The sequence below is a fragment of the Anser cygnoides genome, chromosome 22, assembly GCF_040182565.1.
Source record: "Anser cygnoides isolate HZ-2024a breed goose chromosome 22, Taihu_goose_T2T_genome, whole genome shotgun sequence".
Lineage (NCBI taxonomy): Eukaryota > Metazoa > Chordata > Aves > Anseriformes > Anatidae > Anser > Anser cygnoides.
This window is the reverse complement of record NC_089894.1, coordinates 9,049,164-9,070,656: the sequence shown is the minus strand read 5'-3', so window position 1 is coordinate 9,070,656 and position 21,493 is coordinate 9,049,164. Positions and strand designations below refer to the sequence as shown.

At 44.9% G+C, this 21,493-nt stretch overlaps 1 protein-coding gene across 1 annotated transcript in view; it reads right to left on the bottom strand.

The window, feature by feature from the left end:
• IGF2BP1 (insulin like growth factor 2 mRNA binding protein 1) overlaps positions 1 to 21,191 on the bottom strand; it is a 39,086-nt gene extending 17,895 nt beyond the window's left edge. Inside the window, exons 1-2 of the mRNA XM_013200209.3 lie at positions 20,544 to 21,191; positions 19,446 to 19,506 (exon numbers count right to left, since the gene is read on the bottom strand). Of these exons, the coding sequence (XP_013055663.1) occupies positions 19,446 to 19,506; positions 20,544 to 20,718 (236 nt within the window). The 5' untranslated portion in view covers positions 20,719 to 21,191. The remainder of the gene's footprint in view (positions 1 to 19,445; positions 19,507 to 20,543) is intronic.
• Between the last annotated feature and the right edge of the window lie 302 nt (positions 21,192 to 21,493).

Sequence of the window (21,493 nt, the reverse complement as noted above, 5' to 3'; positions counted from 1 at the left end):
CTTCTACAGTGTTGGTAGCCCACAGGAGAAGAAAACACGTTGTGCACAAGCAAAGGGAAGTGGAGAGCACTCAGATGAGCCTCCTCGATTTCCTAATTCACAACACCCAGTGAGACATTCATCTCACAGCAGTAACACCCTTAGGTGCCCAGTGCTGCTTACACCCTTGGAGGATGAAGCTTTGTGAGGGCAAATGCACAAACACGGCTAGCTTTGGTCCAAGCAGAGTTGAGTTAAGGGTGCAAATGTCTGCTGGCCTCCTGCTTATGTTGCTGCAAAACACCCTGTGGGATTGACTTTTTAGCCCTCTAAAAGTTCAGCATCTAATTTAAAGGCCCAATCTGAAATGAGCGTCTAAGTGCAGTGGGAGAAAGTCTCTACCCCTATACCCAGTCAAGTTGCTCAGCAGAACATGGAACTTTAAGATCCCTAAAGAAAAGGGAGATTAAATGGCATGACCATCACAGGCAGCTCAGCACTGGCAGCACTATTTTTGGGTAAATACACTTGGACAAGCTCATCACGGACCCAAACTTCAAATCCAAAGTATTTGTGAATGTGTGAAATAGTCCAAAAAAGGAGAGAAAATGAGATTCTAGGGTTTTTTTCTTCTAATTACACAACTTCAGAAGGTGGCCCAGCTCATTCGTCAATGAGAATAAATTGGTCTCAGCATGAAAAGGTCAAAAGCAACCAGTATTATTTAGGCACGCAGGTAAAGATTCCTCATAAGCGCCTTTATCCTGTCAGGTAAAAGCATCTGTCTTGAGCTCATCCTCCGATCTACGCTGCAGATTCAAATTCACACATATCAAAATGCCTGAAAGGGCTGGTTTGGTTGGTTTCAAACAAATCAACTTTGGATGTTTCCCAAAGTCATTTAGATTCATACTGGAGGGATGGAATATCCAGAAAGATGTGGGATTGCTCTGCTGTCTGAAAGCCCTAATGAAGCACAGAAATAAATACATAAATAATCAGCACTCTCATCAGCTCAAACATCAGCAAGGCTCTGAAACACCAAATTTTGTTGCTACTATGGATGCAAACTGGGGGGGGGGGGGGGGAGACATGAACAGATAACCCAAACCCTTAAAATTCAAGGTATAGCAGAGGGGTGCAGGAAAAAAGGGGACCGTAGAGACACTAAGAAATCAGATCTCTTGTTTACATGCTCATCTACATCCCAGAATGAATAGGAAAGAGATTAAGAAATTCAGAATGCAAAGAATGTCACAGTCCAGTGAGGGACAAAAGAATTTGAACTGACAGAGAAGCTACATTTCCAACCATCCACCCCTGCCACAGAAACTTCTCCACCTAGCTACCTACAAGCATTTGCACAGGCAGAGCATGCGTTCTTCGTATTTGTGACCAGAATCAAATGCACCATGGAGAGAAAAGAATCTTTTGTTAATTATTAAATATTATACAAATAATATTATATAATAATATGCAATTATATATATTATATATAATATTATTATTTTATATATATATAAATATAATATTATACAAATATTAAATCCCAGCAAGGGCATGCTTGGATAGAGAGATGAGTTTTATCAGCCCAACTGACAGAGCTGCAAAACACAAAGCAGGTTCCTGTGAGCCCACATGCTCTCCTGCACTGAGAACTGCAGAGATGTCCATCCAAGGAGCCAGCACCCTGAATATTTGTGGCATCAGTGCTGCAGTGCCCATCCTGTGCTGAGGCAGGTGGAAATGGGACTGCATCCATCCGCCTTTCACTCAGATCTGAGGTTCTGGCTCGATATGGACTCTCCCTGCAGCAGGTGGAAATCACCCTGTCTGAAGAGCCGCTCCTGCTCGGATTTGGCTCCTTCCAAGCCCTCGGCAGTAGCTGTGGTTAGAATTACAGAGGAAGTCATGAATAAATAAATCCATCTTATTTGCTTTACTATAAGCAGGTCCCACTGTATGTTGAACCCTGTTGTGAATGTCACTCTTCAGAACATTGAATGCAACAGCCTGGTTCTGCTCCCTCCAACCTCTGCCCTGTGCTAAGCTTTACTCCAAATAAATAACTCTGCTTGTCGGTGATTCCCAGCTTTTTATTCATAACGTGCCAAACCCAGGGAGCTCCTCCCTCTGCACAGCTATCTAACTCAGTGCATGCAACCTCAGCTGCAAGCTGGGACTGGCTCAGGGGCTCTGTACAACACAAAGATGTAGCACCACCTGTGCTTGCATCCCTCAGGCAGGAATCACCCGATAAACCTGGCATGAGATGGCAGGAGGTCCCCACGGCCTCCAGCTGTGCTGCTTGCCTTATGCCAAAAGCAGGAACATCCAAAACCTTTGGGGTGATCTGATGCAGAGCAAACCACCTGGTAAAAATGTCTATTTGCAAGTCTGGCCAGTTCCTGTCCGTGCGCTGGTAGCTTTTTAAATAATAAAAATAATAATTAAATAAAAAAGGAAAAGGGAAAAAATGGGGAAAGGAAAGAGGAGGGCGAACAGCTGTAGGGCTCTAAGGGGAGAGGAAATGTGAGTCCCAGGAACGGATCCCAGTGTCACCGTCCTCCTGCTTCATGCCTATATTGCTATTTGTGATAATGGGATTTTAGCATTCAACTATGTCGGTTCTTCAGCCCTCAAAAACCTGCAAAGCTGCCTGGCAGCCCAGTACAGACATCCTGGCTCTCTCGAGGAATCAGGAGGCAGACCAAGATCTTTGAAATCACAAACAGAAAAGCTTGATGCTTTCCACAAATCCTCCTGAGCTGTGGATAGGGCTCACTGGAAAAATAAAAACCCACCCTGATGCAACCAGGCTGTAAGAGGAGGCTAAGATGGCTCCATATTATGGAGTTGGGTTAGTATTTGTGACTCCTGGACATCATGATGTACTCTGTCAAAGTCTTCCCTGGGTTTTTCCTTCAACTGTCTCCCTCTCAAGAGCTGAACACACTACCAGATTAAACCTCACAGGGGGGCAAAAGCAAAGAGATGGAGCAAAGAGTCCTGAAGCAACCTGGAGTGTCCAGAAAAGGTACGGACTATCCTGAAATATTCAGTACCACGGAGATTTTTTTGCCCTCTCATACTGTGCCTATCAATACAGCACCTGGACAGACTGCATGGTTCAAGAACAAAGTGGATCAGCAGCAACCTCTTTTCCAGAATGGACAAACTAATGCAGAGATCATTTTTTTGAAGAAGAGGCAGCAAAACAAGAGCTCTGTTCATTCAGAAAATACCCACTGCTGTTCTCTGACAGTCCTGAAACCAGGTGGAAACCACGCTCTGTTTTTAACACACCCAAAGCCCTCCTTACTCACACAGCATTGCTGGCTGTCAGTGCCACAGCAGCAGCTGCACTCTGAGTCACACAGCATCTCTACTATGGGCAGCACATCCCACTCAGCACACAGTGCTGGTATCCGCTGTGTCCTTCACAGAAAACCCTGATCACACCGCAGGCAGAATCATTGTTAACAATCCAAAATTAGATGGGTTTGTTTGTTTTTAAATTTCACTGGGAAATATCCCAGTGCAGATTCAGCTGTCGGGATCTCCCTTGGCATTCAAGAGGGTGGCCAGAGCCTCCCACTTAATTAAGAATTTGCTTGCAATTCCCCTGGAGTGGACTGGCACGGCACTAGTGGCAGTGACCCAAGAAAAGGGCACCAGCTAGTTACAAGCAGGCAGCCTGGCTGGGCGCCAGCAGGAGGATGGGGCTGGCTGCTGCAAGCGATGGCACAGCAGAATTGGTACAATCTTTTCTTGCTCAAAGTTTCCCTTCACTTTTGCATGAGCTTTGTGGGGTATTTTCATGGGGATGCTTTCAGGGGCAGAGCTGCTCCTTGCTGCGTTGCCAGCACAGGTGCATGTATTTTCTGCAAGGAGCTGCAGTGAGACTTGCTTCTGCCTCCTCCCAAAAAACTTTTGACCACATGCTCCAACCAAGATGAAGCAGACAGTCTCTCCCTCAAGGGGGAAGAGCTGGATGTTTGGAGAGGAGCATCACTGCACCCACACAGCCACTGTGCAGGTCAGCAGCAGAGGTTAGAATAACACCCTCATCTCCCCACCTGAACCTGCAGACGCACCTCTTTCCCCCCCTCACAGCACATGGAACTTCGCGCTGCAGACAGGGACACTACTTAGGGATTTGGATTGATTTCCAATGTGATTTAGCCCTGAGCATTGCAGGAGGCAGCTGGAGGGTTTGGTGTGGGGAGTGTATGGAGGAGCCCTGTCATGCTGATGCCATGCACTGACGAGGTGGGTACTAGCGCGTGGTCTGCGGCAGGTCACACTGAAGCACAGGGCTGTCTTGGGACAAGCACTTGGAGGTGGCACCTGACCAGTATGGCAGTGAACACCCAGGAAAGCTGCTTTCCATAGAATGGTTTAGGTTGGAAGGAACCGTAAAGATCATCTAGTTCTCACCCCCCTGCCATGGTACCTGATGCTCTCTCCACCCTCTGTTTGTATTAAAGTGTCAGTAATGGTGGGTCGAGCTACACAGACACACCAGAGCTGCACATGCAACAGACATGGCTTCTGTGTGATACTGGCTACAGCATCTCCCTTACATCTGATGTCTCCTGGATCTTCTCTATACCTCACCACATATTTCTCAAAGCCAAGGTGACTAAGGGCACAATAGCACTGAGGGACCGAGTAATTCCAGCAAAGTATAGCCAGGCTCCAGGCTCTTCACAGCCCTGAACACCAACCAAGCGTGACCATCTCCCACTGAAACCATTTCTGGAACTCCTAAAGGCAAGAGAATGGCCAAAGACAGAGACACTGGGAGAACCTACTAGAACTGAACAACATTAATGAGGGCTTTTCAATCAAATGGAAATGTTATGCAAATTTGGGGGTTGAAAACACAGTGCATCCCTGATTCAATTAACAGCATTTCATTTATCTAGTTAAGTTTTGATTCAGGAAAACACTTAATCCTGTGCTTAATGTGTTGTTGTTGTTTTTTTTTTTAACATTTTAAACATTTTTAAATAGGAAAATGTGGTTGCTAAGGCAAAAATGTTGCCAAGGGACTCAGAGAAAAGTTGTAGTTGTCAGACAAACATCCCTACACTCACTTCACTGACAAGGAAACAAAAGCGCAGAAAAGGAGGTAACTGCTCAAAGACCACAGCAGGTCTCTATCATGCCTTTGAGCACAACATGGCACCACGGGAGCTGTCCACCCACTCAGGTGGGATCGGCCTCCAGGCTTCAGCCAATTTGCCTGTTATCTTTTGCTTCGCCCTCCAATCCAACATGGCTCTCAGCTTCCCCACATGCCAGTCAGTTCTTGTACTATTAAACCCACTGACACATGGACTTCCCAGAGAGACAAGGCACGCATCAGCAAGGCAAGAGGAAAAACTCACCAGATGATGCTGAAGCAAGCCTAGAGATCATAATTCCTTACTTGGAAGCAGAATCACTAAAGTTTGAGACATACTTACCCAGAGGCAGATATTTGATTTTTTTTTTCTGAATCTAAACCTCTCAGAGGTGCAGGAGGTCCAGGTTTAATTTTCATAGCCTCTGTGATTTGGTAGGAATGTGGGCATGGGAAAGAACCAGAGGAAAGTCCTCCCTTGAGCTTGCGAAAAGCCTAAATTCAGAGCTCTGAGATTAAGAGGCACTGTATTTGTTTAGTGCATTAACATCAAGATGAAACATTAAGTGTATTAAACTGAAGCACATGAGCTAAAAAAAAAAATGCAGATCTGGATTGGAGTGTGGGGGGGAGACAAGTGTTGGGAGACCCCCAAATTAAGGGCATTTTTTCCACAGCGCTGAATTTTTCTGCCAGAGTTAAGGTCATCACTGCCCTCTCCTGGCTGTGCTGCTCTCCACCACGGATCTCCCAGTAGCAGCGTCGCTAGGGTTCCCGTGTGCACATTTGTGCCCCTTCATTCAAAGCCTGGCTTCACTGCTGGAGTTGCTAACTGAGGTGGACTTGGACCATGACCTGGACTGTGAAGTTGGACAGGTGAGGCACAGTTATACACACATCCATAGAGCAAAAGGAAAACCATCTCCATGTCTCCAACACCTTCTCCCAGACCTTAGTTTAATGTAATCAGTGAAGCAAACTTCACTCACTGCAACATCCTTCATCACGATACACACATCTCTTATCACACCCTTTTTTCTAAAACCATCTTGTGTTATTCTGAGCCACTATCTTGCTTCTTTCCAACTCCAGTGACTTGCTTGTCCTCATACCCTAAAACCTCACAAAGCAATAACGTATCCACAAACCACATGGTGGCAAAAACTCTGAAGCCAGTGGTTGCTGTTAGCTGGGGATCCCAGCTAAGGCAGGAGATGAGAGTTCCAGCTGTGTGTGCAAGAGCAAGGCCAGAGCTGCAGGGTGGCTACCTAGAGAGAGAGATTTGGGGGTGGAATAAAAGGAAGAGGAGGTTGAGAAAGAAATATGCAAATATATGACAACATTAAAACAGCAGTAGCAAAAAAAAAATAAAAGGCAGAGAGAAAACCTGGCTCATCCCTTGAAGATTTGCTAATGAGGCCAAGAGAAATGATCCAAAACACCCCTCTGAGATCATGCTTTTAGGAAGTCAACAAAGGCATTCAGCTTCTTGTAGGAACACAGAAGTGAACCTGCCATGGGATTTTGGAGAAATGCATATGCATCCTCCATGCACGAATATCATACAGACCAACTTGCCCTGGTTAGTAGTTATCTCTGACAAGCAAGCAGAACATGATAAACCTTTCCACCAATCATCTCGGCAAACAGAATTTGATCCTGGACTAATAAATCTGTTTAATTGGTTTCACCCCATTAGCTCTTTTTTGGAACTGCTTTGTACACAAAGAATCATACCTAATAATTGACAAGATTTTTCAGAGAGCTGCTGAGAATGAGAAGTTGTCCACGAACAACCCTCTGAAAGACCAAAAGAACTCATTCCTGTTTTTTAAAGAACTGCTGAATCTCAGGCAGGGGAAGAATTGGTTGATGCCCAGTGCTGGAAAAAAACACTCTTAAATTCCCTCCTCTACAAAGTTGCTGTGCTACCTTTCCATTTTCCCCACTGATCCCAGGTAGATGGTGTTGGCACGAAGCACATGCCATGTCCACTCAGCTAAGTGTCAACCTTCGAGAGGAGTCAACACCTCATGCTTCAAAAGATGCAAGAAATCTCAAAAACCTTTATATTCTGCACACCCAGAGGAAGACTCTAATCATCCCCCAGACTTCTGGGGTTAGTCCTTGCTAAATCAATACATCAAGTATCTGCAGACAGGACAAGTTTAACAGTAAGTAATAGAGGAAAGATGGATGAGTTTTATACAATGCATCCATTATCTTCCAATTCTAATTTGCTGGCAAGTTGCCATTTATTGAAAAGCTCTTTCTGATGCTATGAACATGACCCAAAGCCAAACCCAGCTAAATTTTGTAAGCCCCCACAACTGGCAACCCAGCTCCAAAACTGACCAGGACATGCTGCCTCTGACAAACAGGCAGAGGATAATACATTAGTTCCTTCCCAGCAGACTCCAACCATGGCTCTGCTCAGTCCCACTTCACTGAGCAGCCAGTGAAACAAGTTGAGAGATTTTCATCCCTTAAGAAAATATAAAACTGCAAATCTCAATCTAACCTTAATCAAATCTGGCCCTTGAGCTCGTACTGGCATCAATCAAGAACTAGCTGGGCTACAAGCACGCCAATATATACAATGCTTAAAGGCATATTGTCTTGCAGATATTACATATGGGGGAGGAGACAGAAAGTGTGTCTTGTTCCACAACTCATTTTTCATCTGTGAATCTCAAAGCACTTCTGAGACCATTACTTTGGAGAACAGTAGAATACAACATCTGCCAAAGCAGCAGGGCAAGGGGACATGTGGTATCATCTGCATGCCCTCAAAATGTTGAAGCAAGCACTTCCAACTTCACCTAAATAAAAATAAAAGCACACAAGAGGTAAAGTATATGCTGCCTTTTTTTTTTTTTTGAGACCTGCAGTTTCACACCACATTTCAGACCATCTCTCTTTACCCACTATGACTGATTTTGAACAGAAAAGATACTAAGCGTGGATTCTCAGTCAACCACGTGCCTCCAGGAGCTCTGACTCAAGCCACCAACACAACACGTGTCAGCCTACCATGTTTCCTGCTATCCCCCTCAAATCTGACAATGCATAAGTTAAAAGCTCAGATGGTGTGAAACCTACAGCATGGTCACACCAACCCCTTTCCCTTTAATGCCACCTTCATTGGTGTGCTAGGGCCAAGGTTTCAACTGGGTGTCATCTACTTCTCTTCGCCACAAGAGGGCACATCTGCCCTCCTCCAGTTCCCAGGATGCATTTCTAACTGGTTTCCAGTGGCTCTAATGGTGCTGTGGGCTTGGGGCTGCTTCAATTTGAGTACAAACATTGCAGTGCAGCCAAGGGTAGCCCCCATGCAGCTGATGTCAGTGGGAACCCCAAACCCCATCAATACATGCTCTATGGTGGGTCTCAGACCATTTTAATTTCTTTATATTTAAGCATCTTTACCAGGTGATTGACAGTTGTCACTCCAGTTTCATATAGTTTTGCTCAGAGAAAGTGGCCAGGGCCATTTTTTTTTTTCCTGTGCTTCCCAGTCCACCAAGGACAGTGGGGTATTGGTCTGTTACTGGAGATCTTACTGCAGGCTCAGAGTACTTCGAGCTATTTTTTTGCAACTAAGGGAAGCTGCAAAGATTCAGGCTCCTCACAACTTCAGATGCTTAAGCACACACCAGTACCTTGCAAGAAAGGAAGAGGAAGCAAAACTGCATGAGAACTTGGGGGTACTTCTGATGGAGGTCTGTGCCACGAGGAAGAAAAGGCAGCACAGGCGTGTGCAGGTTTGAGGGTTGTGGCAGTACAGCAGTAGCTGATGTTTCGCTTCGCCATACTCCCTGAGGGGGGCACAGTTCTGTATCCCTCATGCTGGCAGGTACAGATTTGTCAGAGAAAGCTGCAACAAAAATCAATAAGAGTCTCCATGCATGGCTCTGTGCCAATGGCACTGAATCTGTTTTCAAGCTAAATCAGGTTAAACTAGTGTAATGACTGCATACAGACAAGATCTCAAAGATCAAAGTGAACTTGTCAAGGGAGTCTAGTGAGAATCCAGAAGTTACAACACAGATTATGCTATCTTATGAACCTAACTCAAGGGTGGAGAATCTTTTACCAAAACTCAAGTTAAAACCTGCGATGCCATATTCAGGCCTGCCAGTCCTCCCAGTTTGGCTGATGAGGTGGTGTGTTTTTTTCAGACCTCCAACAGCCTGTAGAGGGCAAAACAGCTGTGAGCATCCCTCATCACATCCCCCATCACATCACAGTGAAGTTTGACACAGACCTGTGAGAAGTTCCCAAAGCCCCTTCGAGTTTTCATGGGTCTGCGTACAGGGATCAGACAAGCAAGGAAGACAGAGAAATATGAGAGCAGGTTTGGTACCAAGACTACAGTTGAGCATGAGCTGGGTTAAAAGTATTATGTTTTTTCCACTGACAAGTGAAATCAAAATGCTTCTGTTCTTTCTAAGGGAAGGTAAAGAGAAGAAAAACTGATATGACAAAGTACACGTGGGACTTCTTTTCCTGCATTTCCAACATAAATTTTAAATAGGAGAATTCTTCACCAAATCTGGTTGAAGCCACACTCCCTTTCTCTTGTATTTCCTCTTCAGAAAGGAGGTGAGAGCAAAGCAAAACTTTTCCAAGAAAACATGATCTAGGGTTCTCACTAAAAAATAAGATTTCCCATGCAGAGCCCACAAAAATCACCCTTTGGGAGCAGGAGGAAAGATGCCAATAAACTCACAGAGAAGCCAGAGGCACCCACAGAGTCTACATGTATGTGGCCATGTTCTGGTTTCTTGCTGTGGTTCCTCCTTAGGTATCTAAATGGTTTGGGAGAAGGTTAAACAACAGGGTGGTTAAACCACTCTGGCTTCTTCCTTCTCCCAAAGCTGGAAGAATTTATTCAGCAGAAGAAATGTAAACTTTCCAGATAGGGAAAGCCATCTTATATTTGTTAGTCCTGCTGTTTTTCTGTTTGTTTTGTTTTTACAGCAAGAGTGTCAGGATTGAGAGGAGAAAAGGAAAAATCTGAAGCTTGGGTAGGACAGAGCAGGAGCTGAAAACAGCAAAAATAAAGCTTTTCTACTTGATTGCCATTCATCTTATTACAGGGATGCCTAAGCAAAGCCATTTAAAGCCCACCAGTACTACTTTGGCATAGGCAACATTAAAAGCCAAACTGACACATACACCAAATAAATTCATTGCACACTTAGGGGAATCCAGCACAAAGCTGTCTGAATATCTGATCTGGACTTTTTCCTACGTGAATTCCCCACAGACATGTTCATGCCCTCTCTCCTGTCTGCCTTCCATAAACATTCACAAGTCAAGTTTTACTGGCACAAACAGCAGCAGAGAGTAGGTTTCAAAGTTGCATGAACAACTTTGGGGAAACTAAATATAAAATTTGCACTGTGCAAATATTCACGCCAGGCATGTGCAACCAGTAAGGCACAGAAACAATATCACAAGACAGATAAAAACTCATTGATGCAAACTCTTCATTCAAGCTATAGTTTTAAAGAAATTGCAGAAATTCACTCTCCACAAAAAGTATTAAATATAAAAGTCACAGCTACTTTGCATCTTTGCCATAATCAAGAATAGGCTACAGATGTCAGAGAAATTTGTTATTAGTTCAGCTGTAACTGAACGCTAAACAATGACTATATAAAGTTCATATAAAGTTCTATACTTAGGCTCAAATTCAGCATATGCCTCATTTTAACATAGAAGCAGCCCCATTAACTTCAAAAAGATGACTTCCCTGTTTAAAAGCATGTCCTTAGGAGACTTGTGAATAAGAGCCTAAAAGCAGAAAATTTATGTGAGGTTCATGGCTCTCCATGAAATTACACCCTAACAAACAACTCCATAAAAAGAGTATAGCAGCCACATCTTCTTCATTATAGTGGAGATCACAAATTTCTTTTATTCTTTGCTCATTTGACCAATTTGTATACACTTTTATGCCAGAGGCTTGAACCACAGGAGATCACAAAACACAAGCTAGTGTCTTCATAGCGAAGAAAACATACATTCTCACGTATATTTATATAAATGTGTGTACACACGACTACTACCCACTCTGGTGATCAAGCCTGCTTGGACATGACCAATATTAAACAAGGAATAATTTGGATAAGATTGACAGTCCTGGATATAAGGCAGAACAGCAGAGGTCATCCCACCCCATTAGCTTTCCTGTTGAGAATACAGTGTTTCCCAGCACCTCAGGTAAAAGCTGCTTATTGTTTGTGATATTACAATATAGTTATCATTTACCTGCAGGTAGTTCTCTGCATGCAACATATTCAGAATGTCTGATCCCACAGCCTTGATTCATGAAAGAGTTTAAGTAAAGGCAATGCTTTGTAGGTGACACGTCAGAGAAAATTGAGAGCTAGACGGGAGAATCATCCCCACCTCCCTGTGCAACAACTTAGTGTCCCTTATTTCGCATTTAATCCACAAATTCAGATTTATTTTCAATGCACACTCACCAGAAGGAACCATGCTACTGAAATTCCCAGTTTTACAAGCCTTTCACAGCACAAGCACTATTTGCAATGGTTCTCAACACAGCTAGAAGCACAAGAGCAGGGGGACAAGTAACTTTTCTAGATTTGATAGTCTGCATGGATGGCATTCACCCCCCACCTCAGATACTTTGGGGCAGCACCAGGGGCTGAAGACACAGGACCTGGTGGGACAGTGACCGCTTAAACCTCCTATGCATCATCTGGCAGAGCTAGTGGATCAAAATCTCAATAATAAAATAAGAAGAAACCACACCAGTCAGATTTTTCAAAAGTACTCAGCATATCAGGTGCTAATCACATCTGAAAACGTAGCTTTTATTTAGATGATTAAGTACAACTTGGAAAATCTGGCTCTGAGTACATTTTCTCCCATCTCCTTTTATTTGGCTCAAGATCCTCATCCTCCCATTTTATACTCCAGTACAAGAGTTTGCTCTCCTAAGGGCTACACTTTCTACTTTGTAAAAGGAAGCTGCTGCAGGACCTGCATCAGAATCAAACTTTCTCCTTTTTGTGCACATCAGTTTCACTGTAACCTCCAGTGCTGTTTACACTTCACAGCACCCCCTGGATGGTGCAGGATTTGCATCTAGCTGTGCTCTGCATGGAGCCTTGTCAGCTCAGAGTGGTTCCTGGTGCATGAGGTTGCTGCTACTTTTATTACAGTCATACTGTGTTCATAGCACAGTAAACTCAATGTGGTGTTTTACTCTTGAAAAAGTGCGGACCCAGTTCTGCCGCAGATGCAGGTGGATTACATTTTATGTCCTTAAACTGTTTTCCTGCATAAGGACCAGACAATTAAGGTAGCCAGAAAAGTGTGAAGTTTCAGGTCTGACCATGTCAGAGCTCCCAAGTGTCAGTAACAATAAAACAAATGACCCATTTCCTGATGGATCACAAGGGCTCCTCTGAGAGGAACAGATGGACAGATTTTTATGTTTGTTTATTATTTCTTTTTCTGCTGAGAAGGCTGCACTCCCCTGCTCTTTGGCATCAGGAGGTCAGAGCAGGCTGGGGGTGCATTTGTGCTTGTGCTACTGCCCTGAGAGTGCCCTCCTGACTGCTCTTGCCCTGTCCTCAGTAATGCCCCCCTCTGCCAAGGCTCTGCCAGGTCCTGGTCCACTTTGAGCAAGAATCAATGAAGTGTCCTCTGCTCTTCAGGTTTATTAGCCATGCTGGGGAGCAGCTCCAGTGCAGGGGCTGTAGAAGGCTTGACCAGAGGCAATAGTTCAGGGAAGGGTGAGTGGTAGCCGATGGTTTCCCAAAAGCACCACAAGTAGCACAGAAGCCCTCCACGGCACACACAGACCACTGGGATAACCCCAGGCACCTTGAAACCACAGTACTACAGAAACGCGGTCTGGTAGAGTCCCGCTCCAGAAACTGCTCCTGCACAGAACCTGCAGCTCCTGAGAGCCAGCAGCCACCCACAGAGACCACGCGCTCCCTGTAAAACCTCCTGTCCACAAGTCAAGGGCATGCCAGTGTCACGCACAACATTCAAAATGAAGCCAAACCCCAGGAAATATGGAAAGGTTGTGCAGTGTCCCCTACAGGAAGGGCTGGCAGGAGTCAGCATGGTGGCATCAAGCCAGAAGAGGGCTGCAACCCTTTCAAGACCCTTTGCAGAAAGCCCCATTCATTGCTGCCTCCGTCCAGAAGAGAAAACTGAACAGGTTTCAATTAAAGCATGTTTTTTCTTTTTAATCCTTATACTTAGGATCACGAAGACCTCTCCGGCATCTCCAAGAGTGTGCTATGGACACTGGACATAAAAAAGATGGCAAATTGGTTTCCACTCCTGTTCAGCAGGCTATTCAATCAGAACAATACACACTCTGGTTTTAAGAAAAACAGCTTAAAACGACACCTGACACTAACTTTCCAATAGAGAAACACTTCAGTTTCCCAGGGGCATTACCAATACACAAGCAGTATAAAACCTCCAGCCCGCTTTGGTCTGACACATCTTCACTAGGTTCACAGCACAACTCAGGTGGGAAGGGACCCAGGAGATATCCCAGGCCAACCTCAGTGTTTCCCCCAGCCACCCCGTCTGCAGGTAAACAGGTTTCAAAGCTGCTCAAGGCAGAATGGCTTGCACATCACAGAAAACACGCAACAGAGAAGAGAGGCATATGCACACCCACAGCACCACTTACAGAAACAAGGAAAAGAGGAGGCCTCTGTAATTTTCCCCAACCCCACAACATCTAGGATAAGCTGGCAATTGTCAGGTATAAGTCCAGCAAAGATTTCTGAACTAAATTCCCATGTGCTGGTAATGACCAGTTGACCTGGGAAAGCAGTCAGGATAAAACCACATACAGATTACTGTAGAGGAGAAAAACATACCCCTGGCCCAGGTCTGGGCTTCTAACTTCTTGGAAAAAAAAAAGTGAAAAACTTTCCCACTGAGCAGACTATCCCACAACTGCCTCTGCAACACTTTGTGGAGCAGGTAAAAGCAATCCCAAGCGGAGGCAGAATGCTGCAGGACATTACCGCCATCTCTGAGGCATTTTTCTCCCATGCTAGTTGTTTTCCTGCATGTTGTTGTGGTTGTTTTCCTTCCCTGAGCAAGTGCGTTTTTAAATACCTGCAGGTATTCAGTGAAGGATTCTTCCACAACATTTGAGTACTTCACACTGGGCACAATAAGAATTTAAAGGTGCACAAAGGCTCAGCACCATCAGTTGGGAAACCCCTCACACACAAACTGAAAGATGCAGCTGGCTGCATGCATTAACACTGCTCAGGATTCGGCAATTTAGCTGAAGTGAAGGTGTGAGCTCCTATTAAATGCCTTCAGGCATGCTGAAAATGGGAGTTTTCACCTAAAACTTTTGAAAGTTTCCTCTCTGGTGAAACCCCAGAAATGTCTCTGCAACTTCTAAAAAAATGCCTTTTCCTCAAAAGAAACCTGCAGCCTCCATTTCTAGGTCCCCTGAATTATTTGGGTTTCCTCCTGCTCATCTGCTGTCCTCCTCACTTTTGGGGAAGGGGGAGACACTGGCATCCCCCAGGTGCTTCTCTGTGCAGTTGCTTTAAGTTCCCACTTCTCCCTGTGCCATACAGGTATGGCCCCATTTCTAGAGTATTATAGCTGCCATGAAAGCTGTAAACCAGTAGCATCATTAAGAGAAGCAGGAAAAATCCCTTCTGGCTGCATTGAAGTAGGCAGAAATACCAAATTTGCTAAATTCAGCAAATTTGGAAACAAGAGGAAAGGCATGTGCTCAAGTCAGTAATGCCATCTCCAGAAGGAAAAGGGGCTGGAGACATTTCCTCCTGCCCCAGACTGGAGTTTCATACTTCTGGGCTAACCTTGTGCCATCCTGAGCAGCCTCTTGAGCCTCCTGAACTCTCCCAAACCCTACTGGTAACTCTGGAAAACATTAACATTTCTAGGGGCTTGGACTGGGGGAGGGGGAAGAGATCTTCTACATTTTTAATTATGAAAGGTCTCAATTTTCAAAGTGAGTACTTTAACCCCACTTCCCTTATCCACATCTCTGTGGTTTGTTTGCTTGTTTTCTAACCTAAAAGACAAAGACAGAAGCAGATTAAACTGGAGAAGCAGATTGAGCCCTAGCAATTGCCACCAATGCAGTGATTTTTTTTTTTCTGACAAATTAATTCTTTTCTTCTGAATTGAAAAATCAGCACACACTTGAAGCAGGCATCTGAGCAGGACAAAATCCATCTTCTATTGGTTCAAAACTTGAGGCTACAAAATTTATGGTTAAATTGCAGTTTCTTGTACTTATTTCCCAGTTACTGCTCCAGCTTGGAAAATGGGAAGTAAAGGCATTTCTTTAACTTCAGACTGCAAATTGTTAAATATAGTTGTTCTCCCAAGTTGTTAAAATTAGTCAAATTATCCCAGTTTTAAACTGAATTGATGAAATGTGCTCACAAATTATTAATCCATCATTGAATGACAAATTATTTCTATTTTTTATAGCTGGAAAATATTAAAATATATTAATTTCAAAATGATCACAGTTCTGAGCAGTGTAAATTCAGTATTGCAGAGTTCAGCTCAAAGATGGGCACTCAAAATAAATAGAGAAACTCGGTATTATTACCCTTTTTCATAATCAAGAAAAGTAGTAACAAACCAAATCACATTAAACATCCTTAGAAAAAAGCGTTCATCCTGTGTTTCAATTTTCAAACACTGCTGTGTACAAGGGTATTGCTAATTTTGTAACGATACTATAACTTGTGAAGCACACCTGTTTTAAGGGGAAGAGAATGCCCTTAGAAATGGCCTAAGGGGATTTTTTTGTCTCAGTATTCAAACAGTCTTTATTTTACATGAAAAAACTACCAAAAACTTTTTTCAGTTCATTTTGTCCACAGAATCCAAACGATACGAGGGAAAAAGGCATATTTTCTGATTAATATATACAAAGAAAACATAGTAGCTATTATCAAGTTTTAAAATATTTCATTACAAATAATTTAGTGTATGATTATGCACACACAAAGTATTTCTCCAGTGCAAAAACATTAATTTTAAACAAAGACTTAAAAAACGGCAATTTTAAAATTTCTCCATCCGATTCCATGTGCTACACTGTATCTTCATGTCATTAACAACATTTAATAATTCCCACCTCTACTCAGGAACTCACTGACCCTTCTAAATAAGAGTTGTTTATGAATGACCTCTACATAAAAATACCTTGCACAAAAACTTCTAGTTTTAAGTCTACTGGCTGTTATCAACCAAACTGCCTCTTTCCCCCAATTACTTGGTTTCATTCTCTCTGGTCGACTCACTTCCACATTCCTCATATTTGGAATGTCTGCTTGATGGATTCACTTTTTTCCCCCCTTGCCCCTCCTCCTTCCTTCATTCATTCGTTCTAATACTATCTACTGAGGTCTTTTCAGTTTTGGAGCTCCAACCCCCCAAACTGATTTTTAATCTTGAGTTGGAAAATTGAACTTTTTTCCCCCCTTAAAACTTATTGTTTAACCTTCTGAGGAATAAAACATGTAGAAATTTTCAGGTTAAAAAAATATTCTTAGGTTTCCCCAAGTTTTTCCATCAGCAAAGTTACAGAAAAATAACTCCAAAACAAAAAGATACTTAAAATAAGTCTAAACAAATTTTAAAATTGAGGGGTTTTAATCAAATGTTATGTTTATCATCAATGGCTCTCTTATACAGTAATACTTTTAAAGTATTTCTTCAAAATGGTTTCCTATGATCATTAGGATAATTTGCAGCTCTAAGTGTTATTTGAAGAATTTACTGTAATTAAACAGCTATAAACCAGTTTACTCTTCTGTGAGTTTTGGAGCAGCTACACACCAGTCACTCTTTCTAATGCCATATTAACAAATTCTCTATTCTTTAATTCATTTCTGCGATACAGTTAAGGATGGGAGAAAATTTAATGAAGGAAATACACCAGCAAGAAAGATTTCCTTACAATATGTAATTTCATTGAACACGTTTATTTCTAAAAGCACCCAAATCAGTTTTCCTGAACATTTGTATTTGCAGTTTCAAAGAAAAAAAAAAAAACAACCACAAAGACAAGCTCTTCTTTTATAAATTATCTGGGAAGCATACCATAGATCATGACTTGTTTTCCCACATTTTTACACTCGAAAAAATAATATCAGGTTGGGGGCTGGGGGCAGTTTTTCAGATCACACCAAAACCATCTGATTTTGTCCTCACTGCTCATACTTAATTAACCATATCGTATGTGCCTTTAAACTGGAAAATCCAGTCTTAAAAAAAAAAAGGGGGGGGGGAAGCCACCAACTTCAAAACAGAGGCAGTCCATCCCATCATTTCAGCCTTCATCCAGAATGAGGAGCAGAGGGGGAGGATAGCAAAATACGCCATAACATCGCACACCACCGAAGATGGGGGCAAACAACCAGCAAAGTCTACAAGCTGCTGCCAAAGTTGCCTTTGCTGACCCAGAAATACAAACTTGCCTCCCAAAACTAAGACAAAGTAACTGTAGCAACTGCTCCATTGCAGCAGGCAATCACTGAGCAAGGAACAACCAAATCTGGGCTAACGAAGTTATTTCAAGCAAAGCACATGAGGAAAGTCAACAACAAAAAATGTCTCCTGTATCTTTAAAGGCAACAGACAGGGGCTATGGGGCTAAAATTAAAAGCCACCCTCTCACCCCCCACCCCGGGATTTAGCAACAAAATATAATGAATTGCATTTCTCCTGGTTCTCATTAAACCGTGCTAACTAACCTTCCGTTTGCTTCCACCTATTGTAAAGTTTCAACCAGTATTTCTTTGAATTACAGCCACCAAAGAAATATTTACATTTCCATTGAATTTCTCCCGGAGTGCTCTTAGGAAAAGTCAGAGGGGGAAGAAGGGAGCTGGGAAATACCCTGAAATCTGCTCCACTCCCCCCGACCTATTGATTATCCAGCAGCACTAGGAGAGGGAGGGGAAAAAAAAAAGAAAAAAAAAGCGACCCTCTGTGCCGCTCCCCCCCCGCTTTTTTCTGAGTGTCATTATGTTACCCTTCATAGGGTAATTGGCTTTCCAATAACACCCCTGCATTCATTGATATTTAAGCCACAGCAAGTCTCTGAGTGCTGTAACGAGCAATATCGATCATCCTTCCACGAGGTGGGTCTCACTGCAAAGAAACTTTGGAGAGGAAATTGTTAAATGGATTTTTGCCTTTGGGATCAGCCCTCCAGGACTCATGGTCCCACTGACGGGGCACTGGGGCCCCTCCAAGGAAGGAATCAGTGCAGAGTTTTACAGCCCCCTGAGGGGGTTAGGACCCCAAAATGGGGTCCCAAGATGGGTTTCTCAGTGGTGAGGGAGCCCCACAAGTTTCAGGAGGAAGAGTTCGCTCTTCCACCTCCTTCTGTGCCCAGGCATTGAAGCAGCCGCCTCATCACGTGGGCGAATCGGGCTGCGTGGTCCAACGTGGACTACTGGGGTTTGGGATGAACTCGCCCAGCAGAGAGGGGTGCAGCATCTCCATGGAGGGGCCCCCGCAAAAACAAACTCTGAGCACCCCCAGCACTCCGCAGCTTACTTTCTGAGCTCTTCAGAGCTGCTCTAGGGCTTGGCATCCTGCACATGAGCCGAGCACACAACAAAGGGCCAAGAACATGGAGAGGCTGGACTAGGCAAGGCCAGAGGCCCATGAAGCCGTTTCTCAGGTAGACCGAGAACGTGAAGAAATGCAGCTCCAGCCCCGAAAAGAAAAGTTGACAGTAGCCAGAAGCTAAGGCCAGCACCCTGCCCTCGTCAGGGTTTAAATCCCTCCCCAGCATGGCAAAGAGCAATAAACCCCATATTTTTTCTTTTCAAGTCTTCACCATCAATCCCAGCAAATTTTGCTTTAAAACGAAAAACAATCAAAAACTTTACAATTCTGTTAGAAAACAACAAACTTCACCCATTCTGCAGAGGAGGACAAGAGCAACGCTGGGAAATTCTTCCAGTGCCACAAGTTTGAAAATCCCAACCCAAAACGTCTCAGTCACTCATCACCTTGGGTGGGTTGCTGGATAATTGTTTAACCATTTTTTAAAACAAACAAAAAAGCTTAATCACAAAGAAAGTTTTCTTTAAAAAAAAAAATAAAGAAAGATAAGAAATCAAATGCTCATCGTCAAAACTGCCTTTTATCTCACTAGGGACATACCTAAAGTAAAATCTCTACCGTACCTAATTTCACATGCACATATTTGGATATATTTTTTTCTGCCTCCTTTATCTTACGATTTCCCCCCCCCCCCAGCAGAAAAAAAAATAGAACACTGTATTACCTTTGCTTTTTAGGTACTGAATGTTCAATCTCTAGCTGTTTTCCATGAAGCTCCACTTTCCCTAAAAACAAAATGTGTCTGTTTTTTATAATCTGGGTGGAGGGGTCAGAAAGCTTTGGATAACATTCTATCATGCGAAACTTTCGATTTAAATCGAATTACTACAAAGCACACAAAAATACATTTTCTGATTTCTTCACAAGTGCATTTTATTAAATACAAGACTGGCTTCAAATGGGAAGCGGTGGGAGGGAGTGGTGAGTTAGCTGTCTGGACAATGTTTCTTAGGAATATTTAATTCCTTAGTTCATACTGGTCTGCTTTGACCAAAAGAAAATGAAGAATAGTATTTTGAGAAAAAAAATCTTCGTCTGTATTTAATTCCGTATGTTCGATCCCTCCAAAACTCCTCTAGGCAGAAATCTTCCTCCCCATTTAAAGGCTAGAAATGTTAACTCCACGGCAGAAATGGATTTCTCTTTGAAAACGGGGTGGTTTTCTTTGCCGTTCGTTTATTTATTTATTTTGGGGGAGGGAGGGGAAGAGGGGAGCAGCGATGGGAAGAGCCTAGCGGGAGGAGCCCTGGGCATGGGGAAACATTCGGAAATTTTAGAAATTATCTGTTTCCCGGGGAGCTTTTTTCTGTCTGCGAGCAGCATGGCGACCTTCGCGCTACTCCACACATCACATGCCCCAGGAAACCCAGTTTCAAATCAAAATGGCCAAAGTCCCAGCCCACCGCCCGTGTCGCGACGGGACCCCCACGCCGAGCCCCGCCGGGGCAGGCGCCGCGCTGCCCCCGCCGCGGCTGCCCCAGGGGGTGCCCCCGGAGACGGGGGGGCCGGCGCGGGGCAGGAGGCTGCGGGGGGCCCCGCTCCACAGCCCCCCGCCGCTCGCCGCTACCGCTTGGGAGGGAAAGCGGGGGCTGCCCCCGCCGCGCCGCGCTGCAAACCCCGACGGGGAGCGAGGGCACGAGGCCCCCCCCCCCCGTTGTGCGGGGAGCGAGGCCCAGGCGGGGGGCTGAGACCCGCGGGTGCCCGCAGTTCGCCGGGGAGGTGAAAGCGGATTGGGGAGAGAGGGCCAGAGAACGCCGCTTACCCGAAAAAGTTTCGATGGCTTTCATGGCCCACTGCTCGTCGGGGCAGTCCACAAAGGCATAGCCGGACTTGACCAGGAACTGCCCGCTGAAGGAAATTTTGTGGTCGTTGAAGACTTTCTCCAAGTCGGCCGGAGTCACGTTCTCGTTTAGGTTCCCGATGTACAGCTTGTTCATGGTGGCTGCCGGCGGGGCGGCGGCGGGGGGCGGCGGGCGGGCGGCGGCGCGCCGGGACTCGGAGCGCGGCTGCCGGGGGGGCTCCACCGTGCGTCCGCACCGTCGGACTGCGGCCGCGCTCTGCCACCCCACGGCGGGGGCGGGGGCTCGGTGATCTTTTTTTTTAAGCCCCCTCCTTTTTTATTTTGTTTGGTTTTGTTTGTTTGGCTTGCTTTGTTGGATTGACGGATTTGTCTTTGGAGAGGGGTGCGGCGACTGTTGGGGGATCCCAGGGAAGGGGGCGGCGGGGCGGGCGGCTCCGGCGGGCGGTGGCGGAGGGCAGGGAGGCGGTGGCGCCGGCTCTGGGGGCCCCCAAGTCGGTGGAGTGGCACTGGAGTGTCACCGGACGCCTCTCGGCAGCCGGGCACCGCCTCTAAATAAAACCGACCTGGAAAATGAGTGAAAATGTTTGCTGGAGGAAGCCACGTGGTGATGCGGGAGGGCCCGGCCCCCGGGGGGAGGGGCCGGGGGGGGAGGGGGCAGCCACCACTTAATTATTTATTTTAATTTAAATACTACGCTATTTACCTCCACGCACACACACCCTTAGGAATGAGGAGCGCATCCACCCCTTTCCCCCCCCAACTCCGCCCGTCCCGTCGGAGGCACTTTACCATCTGCTACGGTCCCCCTCCCCCACCGCGACCCTCCCCCACCGCGCCCCTCCCCCACGCCTTCTCCGGTGCCTCAATGGGATTTTTCTGGGTGTAAAAAACTTCGGCATCAAAGGGGCCGG